Below are 16150 nucleotides of genomic sequence, written 5' to 3' on the forward strand. Positions count from 1 at the left end.
TATAAGTAATTTTTTAGATTTTTAAAAATATTTCCTAAATTTTATTAAACATTTTTTTTTCAAAAACATTTTTAAAGATAAAAACACTTTTTATAATTATTTTTATTCCAAATATTTTCAATGAAAATATATTTTTTGAAATATTTTAAAAAAAATCATATATCAAATGTTTCTCCATATAACACTACAAATGATTTTTTAATACTATAAATAATTTTTTAACATTAGAAATCTTTTTTAAAAATTTTATAAGTGTTTTTTAAAATTTATCAGATACCCAAGTTTTTTTTTTTAAAAAAATACTTTTTAGACTAAAAATGTTTCTTTCTATAATCACTATAAAATCGACTCTTTCCCTTACTTCACTATATTTAGCTTAAACCTTTAAATGAAAATTACTCAAATACTAAAAGTACGTTTAAAAATTCTAATATTTCTAACACTTGAATGATAAAATTTTTTAAGTATTATAAATATTAAAAGCATTTCCTATAATCACTATAAAACGGGTTATAAATCTCAATGATATATTAAAAATTGTAACTGATAATTTATCCGAAAAATAAATCTCCAAGAATTAACAAAACTTTACAACAATCTTTTTAAATTTGGAAAAATACTAAAATATCGAATCATGATACCGCGGAACTCTATAGTTAAATATGTAATAAAATTTATACCATCGAACAGCGATGTGAACAAATGGAAGCAAGAATATAAGGGTACATATGAAAGAAACTAGGACAAATGACTGAATGGAACCCGTTGGTGAAGGCCTGAAGGGGTCAAATGAGACCTTTTCGATACCTACGAAAACCCTTAATTGACAGATTACAACACCTGCCACAAAGCCTATCCAAAAATTGATAAGAAAGTGTGTCTAACACAATTCATTCAGGTTTGGGCCCACTCAATACTATTCCCACAAACATTGCAAAGACCAATCATACAAGTACAATGCCAAAAGATGGGTAATGGAGCTTTCTTTTCATGACTTTTTCCAAGTTACAAATCAACCCTCTGATCTCCATACGGCATCCAAACTCAGCAATAAATGTTGCACAAAATGCCAGCTGTACTCCAGACATGAGAGAAAGAACTTTTTTTCACTCAATGCCCAAAATTGAGGGATGGGGCACAGGGGGCTCTATGATCAAGGATTCAAGATGTGTTTTGTTACTTTTGTAGACCATGTTGCCTCGGTTGCAATAGTGTACATACAGTGGCAGCTTAGCTGAAAGACGAGGGAAAAAAAGGGTGATAAGATTTTCGATCATTTCTTCTCTCATGTTCATGAGACCAGCACTGAATAAATAAGACATCAAGATTTGTTTAAATATTATACTCTTTGCTACTCAGAAGAAGTGTTGAAGGTGAAGAGTGGTACATTTTATATGATGATCAGCAGCAAAATTCATCCATGGCAGAAGCCTGTGTCAAATGACAGAAGAGGGAAAAAAAGGTGAGATTGCAATTAAAGAATTGATGTAAAACAACAAAATAATGATATTACACAGGACAAAAGGCAAGATTTGACTGTATATGGCTTTTCCACAAGTATAGATGTTAAGGGGGCATTTGGCACTGTTTTGCCTGTGGAATCTTTCATTATGTTTGGCATGGAATTTTTTATGAGCCAATTTTACTTGTCATAGGCTTTGAAGAGATTATGAATAGTAGCTGCACATAGAAACCCATCTCTGGATTTCAAGAACAGTTCCCATTTCAAATTTCAACCATTATATGTAGCAGAACCTCCCATCTTTCTCATCGGTTTGGGCCTAGATCTGATTCTATTCCCATAAGATATCCATAAAAGCCCAAATGTGTCCAGAAGAAGCAAAGGAACATAATTATAGAGGAAAAAGCATACACCATCAGCCAAAGAAAATATCAGACCTGAAGGAAGTACTTGTGTTAACCGCATAAGACTCGATCTCATCAAATCCAGAAGCCAACATGGTCAAGGTCTAATACAAGTAAAGAAATTGAGATTTACTAGATGTATATTTGTTGTATATGGTGATGAAAAATAAACCAAAAATAGAAACGTCAAGCTATAAATAACAGCCTAAGGCATTGCAGCAGGTTGGCATGAATAATAAAATTATGGGTTATTTGATTAATAGGGTCATTGGAAACCCAATTTGGGAAATCTAACCCTCATCATTTTTTGCTTCATTTTGACAAAAATACCCTTATCGTTTTGTTGTAAAAATAACCCCTTTCTTTTAAAACATACTATGAATACTTGAAATAGTAAAGAGCATTTATATAAAAAATGGGTTACTCTTCAAACAAAAACATGTGAGGAGATAAATTCACAAATATTGGGATTATTTCATCCCTTTTAACCAATTGATTCTAAAATCATAAAGCTAAAAGCATAAAGTCAATCTTAGTTCAACAGTACCTATTAACTGTTTATATCAAGTTCCATCCATTGTGTGAAGAGAATTATAAAGAGAATTGGCCCTGCATCACATTTGACAGATACAAAGAGAAGTATTCAGAAAACGAGAGAAGCCAAGTTCAATGATTCTGCACTAAAAGCCAGAAATTACTTAAGAGTGAAACAAATTCTTTGAATTGAAAGATGATAAAATATGTGGATTTCAAAAGATTACCTCATTGCGCGGCTGCCACACATTAAATGAATTTGAGGCAACAAACGTTTTGAATTTATAAAGCTTGTTTCCTTCTTACATATAAATTTCTGCAAGATCTTTGAGAAAATATTTACTGACAGCCAAAAGATTTAGTTGGTATAGGCATTTCCAGTGCAGCTTTTACAGAAGCTGTTTACTTCTTCCTTTTCCCTCTCTTCTTTTTTGGGAAGCGTTCTTGAGGATCTAAGAGAACTTCAAGATGCATTTGTGACCAAAGCACTTCAAACTGCTTGTGAAAAGTCTCCTGAAACCAATCCAGAATCTCTGAATGTAATTCCCTGGGATTCTCCCTCCACGCTTCTCTTAACATCAAACAGCTGTCAATAGTCTTTGGCCTGGACTTTAACTTACTTAGAAGATTCCCAACACGCCTTTGACCTAATGCCTCTGGCCTCAAAATGCTAGCAGGAGGGGCTGCCATGTACTTCCGGACAGATCCTAAGCATGGCAATACTTGGCCTTCAAGCAAAGCATAAGCGAAAACAGACACACGTTGCGCATTGTCACTAATGGGCACACCATGCAAAGGAAGCCGCCATAGATGAGGACCAAAAGTGGGAATGACCCAACAAAACACTTGATCAGCTAAGGGTTCATAATAAGGTTTGGGATCTGTAAGGGGCGCAGAGAAGCTGCACAAAGGTGCAGCATATTTAACAAGCCAATCTGGCTTCACATTCGTTACTCCATGCATGTATGGCCGTTTTGTTTGCAGGAGTTCACTGTATACCAAAAATTCTGGGGCTGATCTTGCAAGAGATGACCAACGATGGAGGAATACAGTTTCTTTAACCATGCAAGCTTGATACCGAGCTGCTTTAGCTTTTCTATCACCTTCTGATGACCCTGAGATTGCTCTAGTGCGTTTAGCAACCCTATCTGCCCAACCAGCACAGATAGCTTGGCCTAAGAGTTCCTCTTCATTCAGTGAAAGAGGATGTTTATCAGAGGAAACCCTCCAAGCATGTTCTGTGTCCTCCATGGTTCCATGAGGCCATGAAAATTCTTCATGCAAAGCACCAATGGTACTTTGATTAAATACCAGTTGAAGTAGCTGCTTTCTCAGCTTGGACATTTCCTCCAAGGTTTTCAGGTGCATCACATTCTCATTGCAGAATTCCACTGGACTTCCAGAAAGTTCAAAACATTGCAAAGCATAGGCTACAGTCAGAGCATCACTGCTAGGGTTAGAAAATTTTGCACGTGACACTTTAGCAGTTTCTTTCAGTTTCTTCTTCTTCAACTTATCTTGTTTATCAACAATTTCATCAGTAACTGGGGTATTAGCTTTCTCAACCTGGTCTAAGCCATCATTTCTAGTGTGGTTTCCTTCAAACTGCATAACAAAAGGATTTGGTAAGCTCAGTGCAGCTGCTGCTGCAACTGCATATCCTAAAACCAGATTGGCTCGGGCATAACCTTTTGCCTTCCTCATAATTTGGATAACTGTAAGCAGCATTCGGGAGTGACGAGGACTCATGGGATAATGTGCCATAGCCTTCCCAAGAGGTGTCAGTCTTCCTTTGCTATTAAGTGCTTCAAGAGCCTTCAAGCACCGTTCTGCTTCAGCCAAGGCGATGGCATCAGGCGGAGTTGGAAATGGGAAATTTGCAACCTGGAATATAGGCAGAAATCTTAAAATAAGCAAGAATTCAAATTTAAAAGAAAAATTAGGCAAATAAAGTTGTATTCCATAGTTACAAAAATACCCACAAAAAAATCCAGGAATAAGTTCAGTGACATTAACTTAGGAAAAAAGAAAACCTAGCGTAATTATTGCCTAAACCAAACAATGAGTGTCTAAACTAAAGCAGCACCGTGCATGGTGCATGTCCCTGTACAGGGAGATGGGAGGTGGGGAAAATCCATCAGGCAACAGACCCTAACACCCATATTGATAACCAATCATACAACTGAGCCATGCCATTCATTACTTCTTTTTTCCTTTTAGTTCAAACAAATTAAAAAGAGCATGGCGATCTAGAGTTTTCAATATGTTCCTAATCAACTGCTTAGGTGCAGTTGTGAAACAGGAGATTCCATCAATGTATATTGCCGCCTTCCAATAAACAAATCTCAACACATGCACACCACCATTAATCATCCTTTGGTTAACCATAAATATATTGAAAGATTTACCAGGAGAACAATCAAGCAATAAACCAGCATTAAAAATACACATAGAACCCACCTTATCAATATCCATGGACTTCATGAGAAGGATGACACCTTCAACAGGTACTTTCAATATTTCAGCCATAGAGAAATCGGGAAGTATGTTGTTAAAAACTGCAGAAGAATAAAGACGGTAACAATGGCCAGGTCCAGTTCTTCCAGCTCTTCCTGCACGTTGGGCAGCTGATGCCTTACTTATCCACTGGACTTCATATGTTTCCATGCCATTAGAATGGTCGTAATTCTTGACCTTTTCTCTTCCAGTATCAACAACATATTTTATGCCCGGAATGGTTAAAGAGGTTTCAGCCACATTAGTGGCAACCACAACAAGCCGCTCTCCTTCTTTGATCTCTTCAAATACACGAAGCTGCGCTGCTGCAGGCAACATGGCATAAAGAGGAAGAACACACAATGCACCAGCAGAAAGATCATTTTCTCCATCCCTTTTCTTTCCCATATTAGGATTGGATTGGTCTGAGCATCTGCCTGGAGTATCAGGTACAACTTCTTCCCCTTTGGAATTATGGTTTATTGCAGTTTTCCCAGCCAAAGCATCAAAAGCAGCCTTAAGCGAAGCAAGACTCCTATCCTCTCCTAAAATATCTACAAGATTACCATCATCCTCTGAAGTTTTCAGGTCCAATGGATTCCCATCATCACCAAGAACTTCCCATTCACTCTCTGTCTCTGAATCATATGATGAGTCTGAATCATCCTCATCTAGATCACCATGATCTTCATCATATATGCTAAACCTGTCAGTTTGCTGGTTGGCTGAGTTTCCTTGAATCTCAAATGCTTCATTGATCTCCTCTATATCAATTCCTCCAACAGAGTTCATTTCAGAGACTGCAGTGACCTCATTCCCTATATTCTGTTTAGAACTATTCAACATCAGCTCCCTTGAAGCTTTCCGTAGCTTCTGGCACAAGTACTCTACTTCCCTCTGACCAGTGACAAAGACAAGTATGCCACCCTGTGGCAGCTTTTTGTGAATAGACAAGATCTTTTTGTAGGCTTGGCCAATATAATCCACAATCTCTGTTCTCTTTGAGAAATGTATTGTTACAGGAAATTGTCTGGAAGGAACTTCTATAACAGGTGGTGGGGTGTGGAACAATCTTCTTCCAGAAATGAAGTCTTCAACTCGCAATGTGGCACTCATCAGCACAAGTTTTAATTGTGGGACCATACTTTCAGGACTTATTCTCACTCCTGAGAGCATCATCTGTTGTTGCTCCTCATATAACTTCTGCAATCAATCATAGGATTATATTCCAGTAAGGAAAGAGAGAAAAGACAATAGGACCTTATAGTTTTATTGATAGCACTGCTTTCTATTTTTCACCTGGCGGACTTGAATAACACGGGAAAGCATTCCAATTAGTATGTCAGTGTTTAAACTCCTCTCATGTGCCTCATCCAAAATTATGACGGAGTAACGCCTCAATGAGAAATCATTCTGCATCAGCAAAGATGGAAAGGGACAAATGATTCTAATAAGCATGTGAAAGTTTTAAGACCAAGAGTAACTATCAACAAGGAGATACAACCTTGAAGAGGTCACAAACAAAAGAAGCAAATAGCAACCACAAAAAGAAGATGATCAAATCTAAAACATTAAAAATCCTAGTTATCAAAAGAAAAAGATTACTCAGTCCTACAGAACAAAACCATATTACCTTAGATAGAAGGGAAATCCCTATTACCCATTAAAGGTTCAAAAAAGAGCTAACCAAAAAAATCTAAGACTTATAGTTGTATAATATTGCCAAGTAGCAAACCAGATAATTAAAACTCCTAACTTGTCGAGTTTCAATAAAAATAAATGATCGCATCATACCATCACCAGGAGAAATCAAATAATGGGGGCGTTTTAATCAAAGCATCTGAATGATATCCACAAGTTCTCAATTATATACCCACAGATTCTTCTTAACCGATTTTTCTTCTAAAACAAACAGCCACTTAGGAGATACTCTTCCAAAGACCACAAAAATCTGAATATAACAGTCCTATGAAATCCTTCTTGAGGATAAGATACTCGTATTTAGCTAGACTTATTCTCCATAAACTGATTAAATCTAAAAAATTATTTTTCTAGAATAATTTTTGATTGGCAAATGAAAAGAAATTTATAAATTAATATAAAAAGTGCCAAATTTATTTTCCTAGAATTTTTTTTTCCATTAAGGAGAAGTGTGGATCTCCAAACAGTTACTTTCTTTCCTATGGACTTTTTCCTAATGCAAAACATAGTTAAATTCATCGTTTGCCCATCATCATAGTAATTCCTTAGAAGAAGAGACAACTTCCTTCATCCTGCTTCTGCACCAGTTCTTCTGCTGATAGTTGCATTTAACAGCAACTAGGAACTTAATTTTACGTATAACCAAGCTAATGTTTGAGTCGGAAAAAATTTAAAACCTCTGTTATCCATAGTACCCTAGGTCCCTAACATGTGTTTTTGGAAATATCAAGATAATCATCAATGTTGACCTTTTAAATCCTGCTTCTATTCATTCAAGGAATAGCATATATTACATATGAATTTAGTCCTATAAATCTGAAACAATTAAATTACATATCCTCACTCATTCTTATTTACTTGCCAACTTGACTGTGTACAATAATGAAAAACAAAAAATAAAAAAAAATGCTCAGGTATACCAGAACTACTTTGCCAATGGCAAAATGTGGGTTCCTTGATAGGATCCAGATAGTAAAACCGGTTTTAAAACCAAAAAAAAAAACAAAAAAGTAAAAGAATCTGAGTTTCTTTAACTGAACAGTTAATAGAAACTATTACCACTCTTCTTTTATATTTCTCTGTCCATTCTTTTTTTCATTTTCTCCCACAATGCTGGAAAATCCAAAGTACTAAGCAAGAATTCCTATTAAATTACCAATTTTCCTAAAAGCTTAAACTTATAGGATTTGGTTTCAATATGCATATCATGCTATTAACATCCTCTCTCATGTGCAGTCCCATCCCCACACGTGGAGAGACGTAGAGAGACAAGGGAGAAAGACAAACAAATGCAAATAGCCCTTTCTAGACTTACAAACATACAAATTGTGGAGAGGCAGCTCGAATGCATGAGCTCCCACCAAACCAAGCTCTGATACCATGTTAAACTACCAATTTTCCTAAAAGCTTAAGCTTATACGATTTTGGTTCAATATGGATATCATGCTCTTAACAATTCCCATAGGACCTCAACTTACTAATCTGTGTGTGTGTGAGAGAGAGAGAGAACATAGCATAGAGCAGTGAAGTGCTTCAATATATTGTAATAGATTTATAATAGCATAAAATAGTGAAGTGTGACCTATCATGGCATAAAGCAGCTAAGTGCTTCAAAATGATAATGTAGTCCATCTTTTAGAGCTCATAAAACAATGTAACTAATTTGAATCTGCCAGTCTAGTCCTTCACATTACATGGGAGAAAGATCTAAATAGTTAGTGAAAGCAAAACCTGAACTTCTCTAAGCAAAATTCCATCAGTCATAAACTTGATGGAACAACTGTCTCCAATCATCTTGTCATGCCTGACTTGAAACCCAACTTCTTTACCCAGACTAAGACCAAGCTCAAATGCTACTCGCTTGGCTGTGGCAAGGACAGCAACACGTCGTGGTTGTGTGACACCAATAATACCACTTTGAACACTGGCCTGCTTTGAGCCAAATCCAGCTTCATAAAGGAACTGAAAGATGACAAAACAAAAGCAGAAATTAACATAGATGCTGAATAGAAAATCTATGGAAAATTATGACAAACATGAAGCCCACCTGAGGAACTTGAGTGGTTTTACCACACCCAGTTTCTCCACAAATAATAACAGCTGTGTGATCATTTATAGCTTCCATTATTTCCTGCTCCATCATGACAATGGGAAGGTCCTTCCTGTTGTTTTCAACTTCAGTTGGCCTCGACACATGCACTACAGTTGGAGTAGTTATAGGTTGCAGAGAACAATCTGGTAGGTTGCTTGTACCCCTGAAATTTAAGTTCAGATTCCAATCTGGCACATCCTGCCCCATGTCAAATCCCCAACCTCTCATTAATCAATAGCAGTATATGAACAGGGATATGAGTAGAAGTGAGATAATACATTAAATTCAAACATAAAAGCATATCCATCTATGTGCAGTTCTTTTCACCTGATTTATATCATAGTCTAATGCCAGCTGAAGAGCATGAAATATACCTTTGACTTGATGTTTTTCTGGCCATCAGCAGTAGTTGAAGTGGGTGTAGAATTTCTCCTATCTTGCATAGATGTATCATAGTTCTTCTCCGAAACTTCTTTAGCTGGCAAAGTAGGACTATGTCTACTGTTTACAGCAAGTTCAGTGCTACAAACTAGCTCTGAAGTAAAGCCCAAAGAAATAGAAGCATTACTTAGGACTTCTCTTTGCACCATCCTTGGCCACATAGCATCACTCTCATCAAACTCCTGCTTTGACTGTATTTTGTTTGAATCAGGTTCCATTTCACCATCTTGACTCTTGAAAGGTCGATCGCTATGTGGCATTTCTAAACCTGCTTTAGAAAATCGTACCGCCCTCCTACGTTTCTCCAATGTTGTCTCAACCTACATTAACATAGCATGATGAGCAAACCAAAAACCTGCTGTGATTCTTTTAAATAATAAAACATAGATCAATCCAATGATACAAACCTGACCAAGGTTCTGTGAAGACTGTAAAAGTGAAAATGCGTCCTCCCGAATCTTGTATTTCCTGAACATGTATCCATCCAAAATAGTCAGTAAACACTCGGTCCTTGTTGGGATGGATAATGAACTGAAAATCAACCATCCAGGAAAGATCAACATGATAACCTACTCTAATGTCTCAATGCTTTTCGACAGCAAAAGTGATTTCTCCTTCTCCTCCTGCATAAATGAAAAGACAGTTGTTGAAATCCAGAGGACACAGTAATACATCAAAGCAGACTAGTAACCCCTCACACATGCACAAGAACATACCTCCAACTTCTTCAACTTTCTTTTCTGAGAGGCACTCAACTTTCGGGTTTTATTTGTTTTAAACTTTTCATGCTCCTACACAGTGAAAAACATATTCCAGCTCTTGTATGACATTACATAACAGAAATAAAACTTTAAACACGTCACTGCATATACCTGCTTCATGCCTTTCCTTTTCTTCCCTTTCTTTTCGGGCAATATGATTGCATTGCTATCATCGCCCTTTGAACTACCAAATGCAAAGAAAGGAAATAAAGGTCTATCTATTCATAATAAAAGAATTCCAAACGCAGACATTGATGACAACATGACAACTTCCATAGAAAATATAATACAACCACTGATAGCAATTAGAAATATCCACAATAAAGAACTAAAATAAAATTATACAGACCTAGTGGAACAGAGTTTTCTGTTTCCTCGGTCACAAACATTGAAAATTTCTAAACTCAAAAATGTTATTTTCTTTCCCATTCCTTCTTGATCTCTAGAACCAATCGGAACCAAATAAAAGGTGACGTTTAGTGAGTGTGTCTTACCTCCATAAATCTTGTCCAGAAGACTGTTCCAAATTTTCCAAAGACAACTCCATCTGCATCTCAATTCTAGCTCCTACAACAAGAAACCTAATGAAGAAAAACTATTTCATTTTTTCGGTAAACTAATTCCAAATCACAATGATTTTCGAGCATATGCTTTTGTTTGTCAATTTTGCTTCGTTTCAACAAAAAAATATTTCAAAAAAAAAATTATTGCATTGATTATTATTCTAGGAATGAAAAATCTTCCATGAAAACAGTTTCCAAAGAACCAAACAGAACCGTATATGGAAATAAGAAAGAGACTCACTGGAATCAGAGGAACTCTGTGGCGGCAACGCCGTCGCGGAGCTTGAAAAACAGGAAAAGCCCTCAGTGCTAGAAGGAAGTTGAATACAGAGTATAAGCTTGGGCCGGTGCTGCTTAAGAGAAAACAGTTGGGCCTGATTGCTACTATCCAGCCTGACCCATGTCAAATGCTTAGGCCCATATATATAGAAATGGATAGCAAGCCCATAGGCCAGCATATTTTGAAATTTTGGGCTCAATCCCTAAATTCATGGCCCGAATTTAATTTCTTAGTAGATGAACCTAATTCAGATGATTTGGTCGAAGGTTAGTCTCCACTCACCGCAATTTTCTTGAGTTCCTAGAACTAAGATAGTGAAATAATTTGAGAAATATTTTTATAACTATTTTTTAGAATAGTTTTGTTTCCAAAAAAAAAAAACACAGAAAATACGTTTGGCAATAAAAATCTGTTTTTTATTTTTTATTCTTAAAATTAAAAATAGAGTGTTTTCAAATAGTTTTTTTTTTTTTTCGATTTTTCTATGAAGGTTGTTTTAAGGAATAATTATATAAAAATATAAAATAATTAAAAATAAAACACTAAATATAAAAATTATTCTTAAAACATATTTAAAAACATTAAAAATAGATTAAAAATATTTAAAGTTTTCAAACAAACTTTTGTTCTATAAAAATTAGATAACGGTTTTAAAAACTGTTCTCAAAAACTATTTTTCATAATAATTTTTGAAAATAATTACAAAAAAATTTAATATTTTTCATTGGAATTTTATAATCAAATTATTGAATCAATTAAAAATTTAAAATTGATGATTCAATTGAATGAATTTTAATTTGATTATATATAGTAAAAATATATATATTCATAAACATTCACAATGAGACCATTTAAATATGAAGATTCCATCAAGGTCATAATCAACTTATTAAATCAAATAATTATTGATTAATATTTAAGTATTTTATTTAAAATGTATGGGATAAATTAGTTTAATGACTTGATATGATTGAATTATTTGATTTAAAATTTTTAAGTACCATCGTAACGGCTAAGGCCTTGTTTGGATGGTTTCAAGTTTGAAATTAAAATCACAATTTCTAAAAAACAATAATAAATTTATTAAAAAAAAACACTAATTGTATAAGTCGAAATAAACTTTCAACCAACATTTTTTTTTAAGTTTTAAGCTCTTTCAATAAATTTAATCGAACACGTACAAAAATATTTATTGACTTTAAAAAAGGGTTCTTGTATGATTGTAAAAGTTTGCCCTCTAAAGCCAAATCTTGTCTCTCTAAAGAACTAGAAGACTTGTTTACCATAAATAAACACTCCTTAAAGGGGAAATTAAGAAGAAAAAAAAAAGGTTGGAAACTAATAAATTTTATCATGAACCCATTACTAAATTATTAAAAGAAAGCTAAAGATAAGGCAAACATCCCATAAATCGTCGTCATCTTTAAGATAAAGACTCAAAAAAAGAGAGACTCTCTTGTCGGTCAGTCATTCAAAATCAGAGGAGTCTACATGCATTTGGTTGGTGCACTGTCACTATACAACGATGCACAAATGGATTGTTAATCTTACCTAAGTAGTTGATTTTTGTGGTTATGAACTCCATACAACTGATCTGCACTGCCTTGTACGCATCTATATGGAGCCTAACTCTTATTCAAAGTTCCAAGAAACAAACATGGTCTCTCTTGATTCAAAGTTCCAAGGAATGCGTATTAATGGTTGCTTACTCTTGATTCAAAGTTCCAAGAAAAATACAAGGATCTCGAGAGAAGATGAAATTATTCGATAATCAATTTTTAAAATAGTTCTAAAACATGGTTTTTAATAACCATTATATAATGTTTTATAAAATAAAAATCTATTTGAAAATTTAAAATATTTTTTAAAGAATATTTTTTATATTTATTATTTTATTTTTAATCATTATATATACTTATATAAAAACAGTAACAAATTAAAAGATTATTTTTTAAAAAATATATATATGTTTTTTGTTCTTAAAAATAAAAAACAATTTTTTATTATCAAATGTGTTTTTTTTTGTTTTTTTGTTTTAAAGAATATAAAATTGTTTTTGAAAACAATAATACAATAAACCGAATATGATTTCATTAATTATTGTTTTCATTTGGGGCATAAAATTAAGAAATTCCTCTTAACCTAAATTAGATGTTCTCACTTAAAACTGGATAACGATGGATGAGCTCTATCTCCAGCATTAATTGCATGGAGCCCATGCAATATGACATATGCGTACTATCATACTTTGCATGGCGGCCTTAAAGTGATTAGTCAAATATAGATTCTATCATTCTATGAATTTGGGCCCATGGATACATACGTGTGTGTTTAATGTTTATACATATTCAAAGTTTGTTAGAGAGAGAAGCAACTTTGAGAAAAAATAAAGTCACTTTCCCATATTTTATTATTACCTTTTCTTTGGAAATACATCTTATTTTTTCTTCGCTTTTTATTCTATTTTTTGGTCTTCTTTGAAACTATTTTTAAAAGTGGCTTTATAGTTTTTCAAAACAGAAACTTTGTTTTTCATGATTTGAAAATATGTTTGATAATTTTTCATAAAAACATTTATACAATTATTTTCATTTTTTTATTGGAAAGCTTTTTTTAAAAAAATTGTACAAATATAAAATAAATAAATAAATAAATGAAGGTTTGATGGATAACTATTTTTAAAGGCAAAAACTGACAAAAAATGTTTAATAATGTTTTTTTAAAAAAGAAAACTTATTTTTATTTATTTTCTATTTTCTAAGGATTGGAAGAATAATTGAAATCAAAACACATAAAATTTACTTTTAAAAATATTTGAAAACATAGGAAATAAGATGAAAAAATTCTAAATCTCCAAAATATACTTTTGTACTAAAAAAGTATTTAAAAACTGTTTTTAAAAATTATTTTGAAAAACTATTTTTTAAGAATAATTTTCCGGCCCAAATAGTCCCTAATGAAATATTTTAAAAACCAATCTGAAAAAAAATTGTTTTTCGAGAAATCGTTCCTAAGCATATCCTAAATTTTAAACATTCAGTTCTACGTCAAATCTGAAGGGATGTGACATTATGAAATCACCAACTGATAGGGACTATACAAGACGTGGGAAGTCCACCAGAACCAAAGCCGTGTGCAGTAAAAAAAATAAAGGTCTAAGGCATCGGCATGTGGTTGGGTTCATAATTGACTGATCTTCAAAAACCTCAAGCCCGAATTCAACGGTATGACTGTATCGATTATCGACTTGACAGAATCGCAGTCGCCAGCTACATATAGGCTGTTCTTAAAACAGTGCATCCACTTCTAGATTTTGAGTTCATTTCCCAACATTCTTTCATGGTGTCGGCAAAGTCTACCCTGGAAACTGGTTAATAATAATCTACTGCAGGAGAATTTATCATCAAGCCAAGACCCATCATTGATAGTAATAGTTTAACGCTAGCCATGATGAGACCAATATGAATAAAATCCAAGTAGGGTCAGATTCTCCTTTATAATACAGCCGAATCCTTCAAATAATCATCAAAGGGCTTGAGGTGGAGCCCTGTGATTTTATGGCTTCCAATTCCTTGAAAGAGCCTTGTGGGTGTTGAGTAAAGATGCCCATGGGGATAATATGCTCAGGGATATATGATAATTGTAAGGAATATTGTCATAGAAAAAATAAAAAGGCCCTTTCTGATGTGGGCATTGAATCAACTCAACTGTGATAGGATCAGGACTAGGATTTTGTGAACGTGTACCTCATAAAGTGATCATCTTTCATAAGAATTTCATGTTATTAAGTATTGCTGCGAACCCAGTACTTAAATGAGGTAGGGCCACGTTGATCAATCTTCCACGAAGCCAAGGCCAAGTTAGGATGCTTTAGCAATCATGCACCTAAACCATCCAAGGCAGGGACTTGGGGCCATCTATAAAAAGGACCCTCTACAAAGGCATAGAAACCAAAAAAATGGCCTACATGTCAATGAGGTCTCCTCTCTTCCCCTTTGCCATTGTTATTGCCTTGGCTCTTGCCCCATGTTCATATGGGCTGAACCAACCAACAAGACAATCTTCTAGTTTAGCCTCCACATCCACCACACTGAACTACCATGGAGGCCCTCTCTTGTCCACACCGGGCAGCATCAACATCTACCTCGTGTGGTATGGAACCTTTCCTCCACAAGAAATGGCCCCAATCCATGATTTCTTTGCTTCCCTTGGTTCCTCTGGGGGTCAGCAAAAGCCCGCGGTCGCAACATGGTGGAGCACAATCTTGGCGTACAAAGACAAGGCTGGGAAGCCAGTCTCTGGCAGAGTCCGGGTTGCTGCATTTCATGAGGACAAAACATGTTCTCTAGGGAAGAATATCAAACGCCCCCAAATAGCAAACTATGTGAAGAAAATGATGGACACCCAAGTGTTCCCCTTTGATTCTAATGGTGTGTACCTGTTTTTGACTGCTAAAGACGTAGTTGTAGAGCGGTTTTGCTCAGGATCCTGCGGTTTTCATGAGAACATGGTTGTTTCCCCGAGGGGAAGAGTAGTGTATGCACATGTTGGAGACCCTGGGACGCAGTGCCCAGGTCTTTGTGCTTGGCCTTATGCCATTCCCGCCTATGGTCCACCAGGCAACCCGCTTGTGTCACCTAATGGGGTCGGCATCGATGGCATGATAATGAACATCGCCACCATTCTTGCCGGAGCTGCCACTAATCCTTTTAAGACTGGGTATTTTCAAGGCAATGCACTGGCACCACTCGAGGCTGTCACAGCATGTCCCGGAATATTTGGTCCTGGAGCTTATCCAGGATATCCCGGAGAGTTGATTGTGGACAAATTGACCAAGGCAAGCTATAATGCTTATGGGGCTAATGGCAAGAAATTTCTACTTCCTGCAATCTGGGACCTAAAAGGTTTGAACTGCAAGGCTCTTGCTTGACTTGGACACTGAAGGAGTGATTAATAGTTACATTAAAGCATATGCAGGGTTGTTAAAGAGTGCTAGGTGTGGCATGAAGACGAGTGGCATAGATAGTAGTCCTTGTGCATGTTCTATATATGCTATGAAATTAGCAAGTGCATCAAAAAAAGAGAAGATTGATAAGTGGTGTTATAGTAAAGGAAAATTGTAATCAGAAGCATTCATTTAATAAGAAGCATAAACAGATTGTGATCTCACCAAAAAACTGGTTAGAAACTTGGAATTGGCTCAGAAATTATCTTCAAGATGGCTGAGAAGTAGCACGACTCCTTGTAAACCAGTCTCACTTGTTTGTGAAAAGCCAACCTGAAGCATCAGTACCTATCAGAAAACTACAGGACACTGAAAAAGGAATCCAAATCCAGCCACATCCAGCTACTCATGAAATTTCAAAAATTGTGGGCACTTTACCATTACATCTAAAATTAACAAACTCAGTTCCAC

At 35.1% G+C, this 16150-nt stretch overlaps 2 protein-coding genes across 7 annotated transcripts; one reads left to right on the top strand and one right to left on the bottom strand.

Moving 5' to 3' along the window:
* Window positions 1-649: 649 nt before the first annotated feature.
* LOC100262427 (ATP-dependent RNA helicase DEAH13) lies at window positions 650-10810 on the bottom strand. 6 transcript variants are annotated; one of them, XM_010653908.3, is made up of 16 exons: window positions 10696-10810; window positions 10386-10472; window positions 10003-10075; window positions 9847-9921; window positions 9704-9753; window positions 9538-9598; window positions 9064-9450; window positions 8645-8887; window positions 8329-8559; window positions 6196-6309; window positions 4861-6099; window positions 2628-4284; window positions 2414-2475; window positions 1900-1970; window positions 1388-1431; window positions 650-1234 (listed from the first exon to the last, which is right to left on the bottom strand). In XM_010653908.3, exons 2-12 carry the CDS (start codon window positions 10442-10444, stop codon window positions 2803-2805), a joined length of 4014 nt encoding a protein of 1337 aa, XP_010652210.1. In that variant the 5' UTR covers window positions 10445-10472; window positions 10696-10810; the 3' UTR covers window positions 650-1234; window positions 1388-1431; window positions 1900-1970; window positions 2414-2475; window positions 2628-2802. The 6 variants fall into 6 exon arrangements, with proteins under 6 accessions (XP_010652210.1, XP_010652212.1, XP_019076827.1 ...); XM_010653910.3 differs by having other exon boundaries at window positions 1346-1431; XM_019221282.2 differs by lacking the exon at window positions 1900-1970 and having other exon boundaries at window positions 10386-10458.
* A 3865-nt stretch (window positions 10811-14675) lies between these two features.
* On the top strand, window positions 14676-15986 carry LOC100257315 (protein EXORDIUM-like 2). Its single transcript, XM_002272905.5, has one exon. The coding sequence runs from the start codon at window positions 14693-14695 to the stop codon at window positions 15662-15664; it is 972 nt and encodes a 323-aa protein (XP_002272941.1). The 5' UTR covers window positions 14676-14692; the 3' UTR covers window positions 15665-15986.
* The last annotated feature ends 164 nt before the right edge of the window (window positions 15987-16150 follow it).

Source organism: Vitis vinifera, chromosome 7 (genome assembly GCF_030704535.1).
Source record: "Vitis vinifera cultivar Pinot Noir 40024 chromosome 7, ASM3070453v1".
Classification (NCBI taxonomy): Eukaryota; Viridiplantae; Streptophyta; class Magnoliopsida; order Vitales; family Vitaceae; genus Vitis; species Vitis vinifera.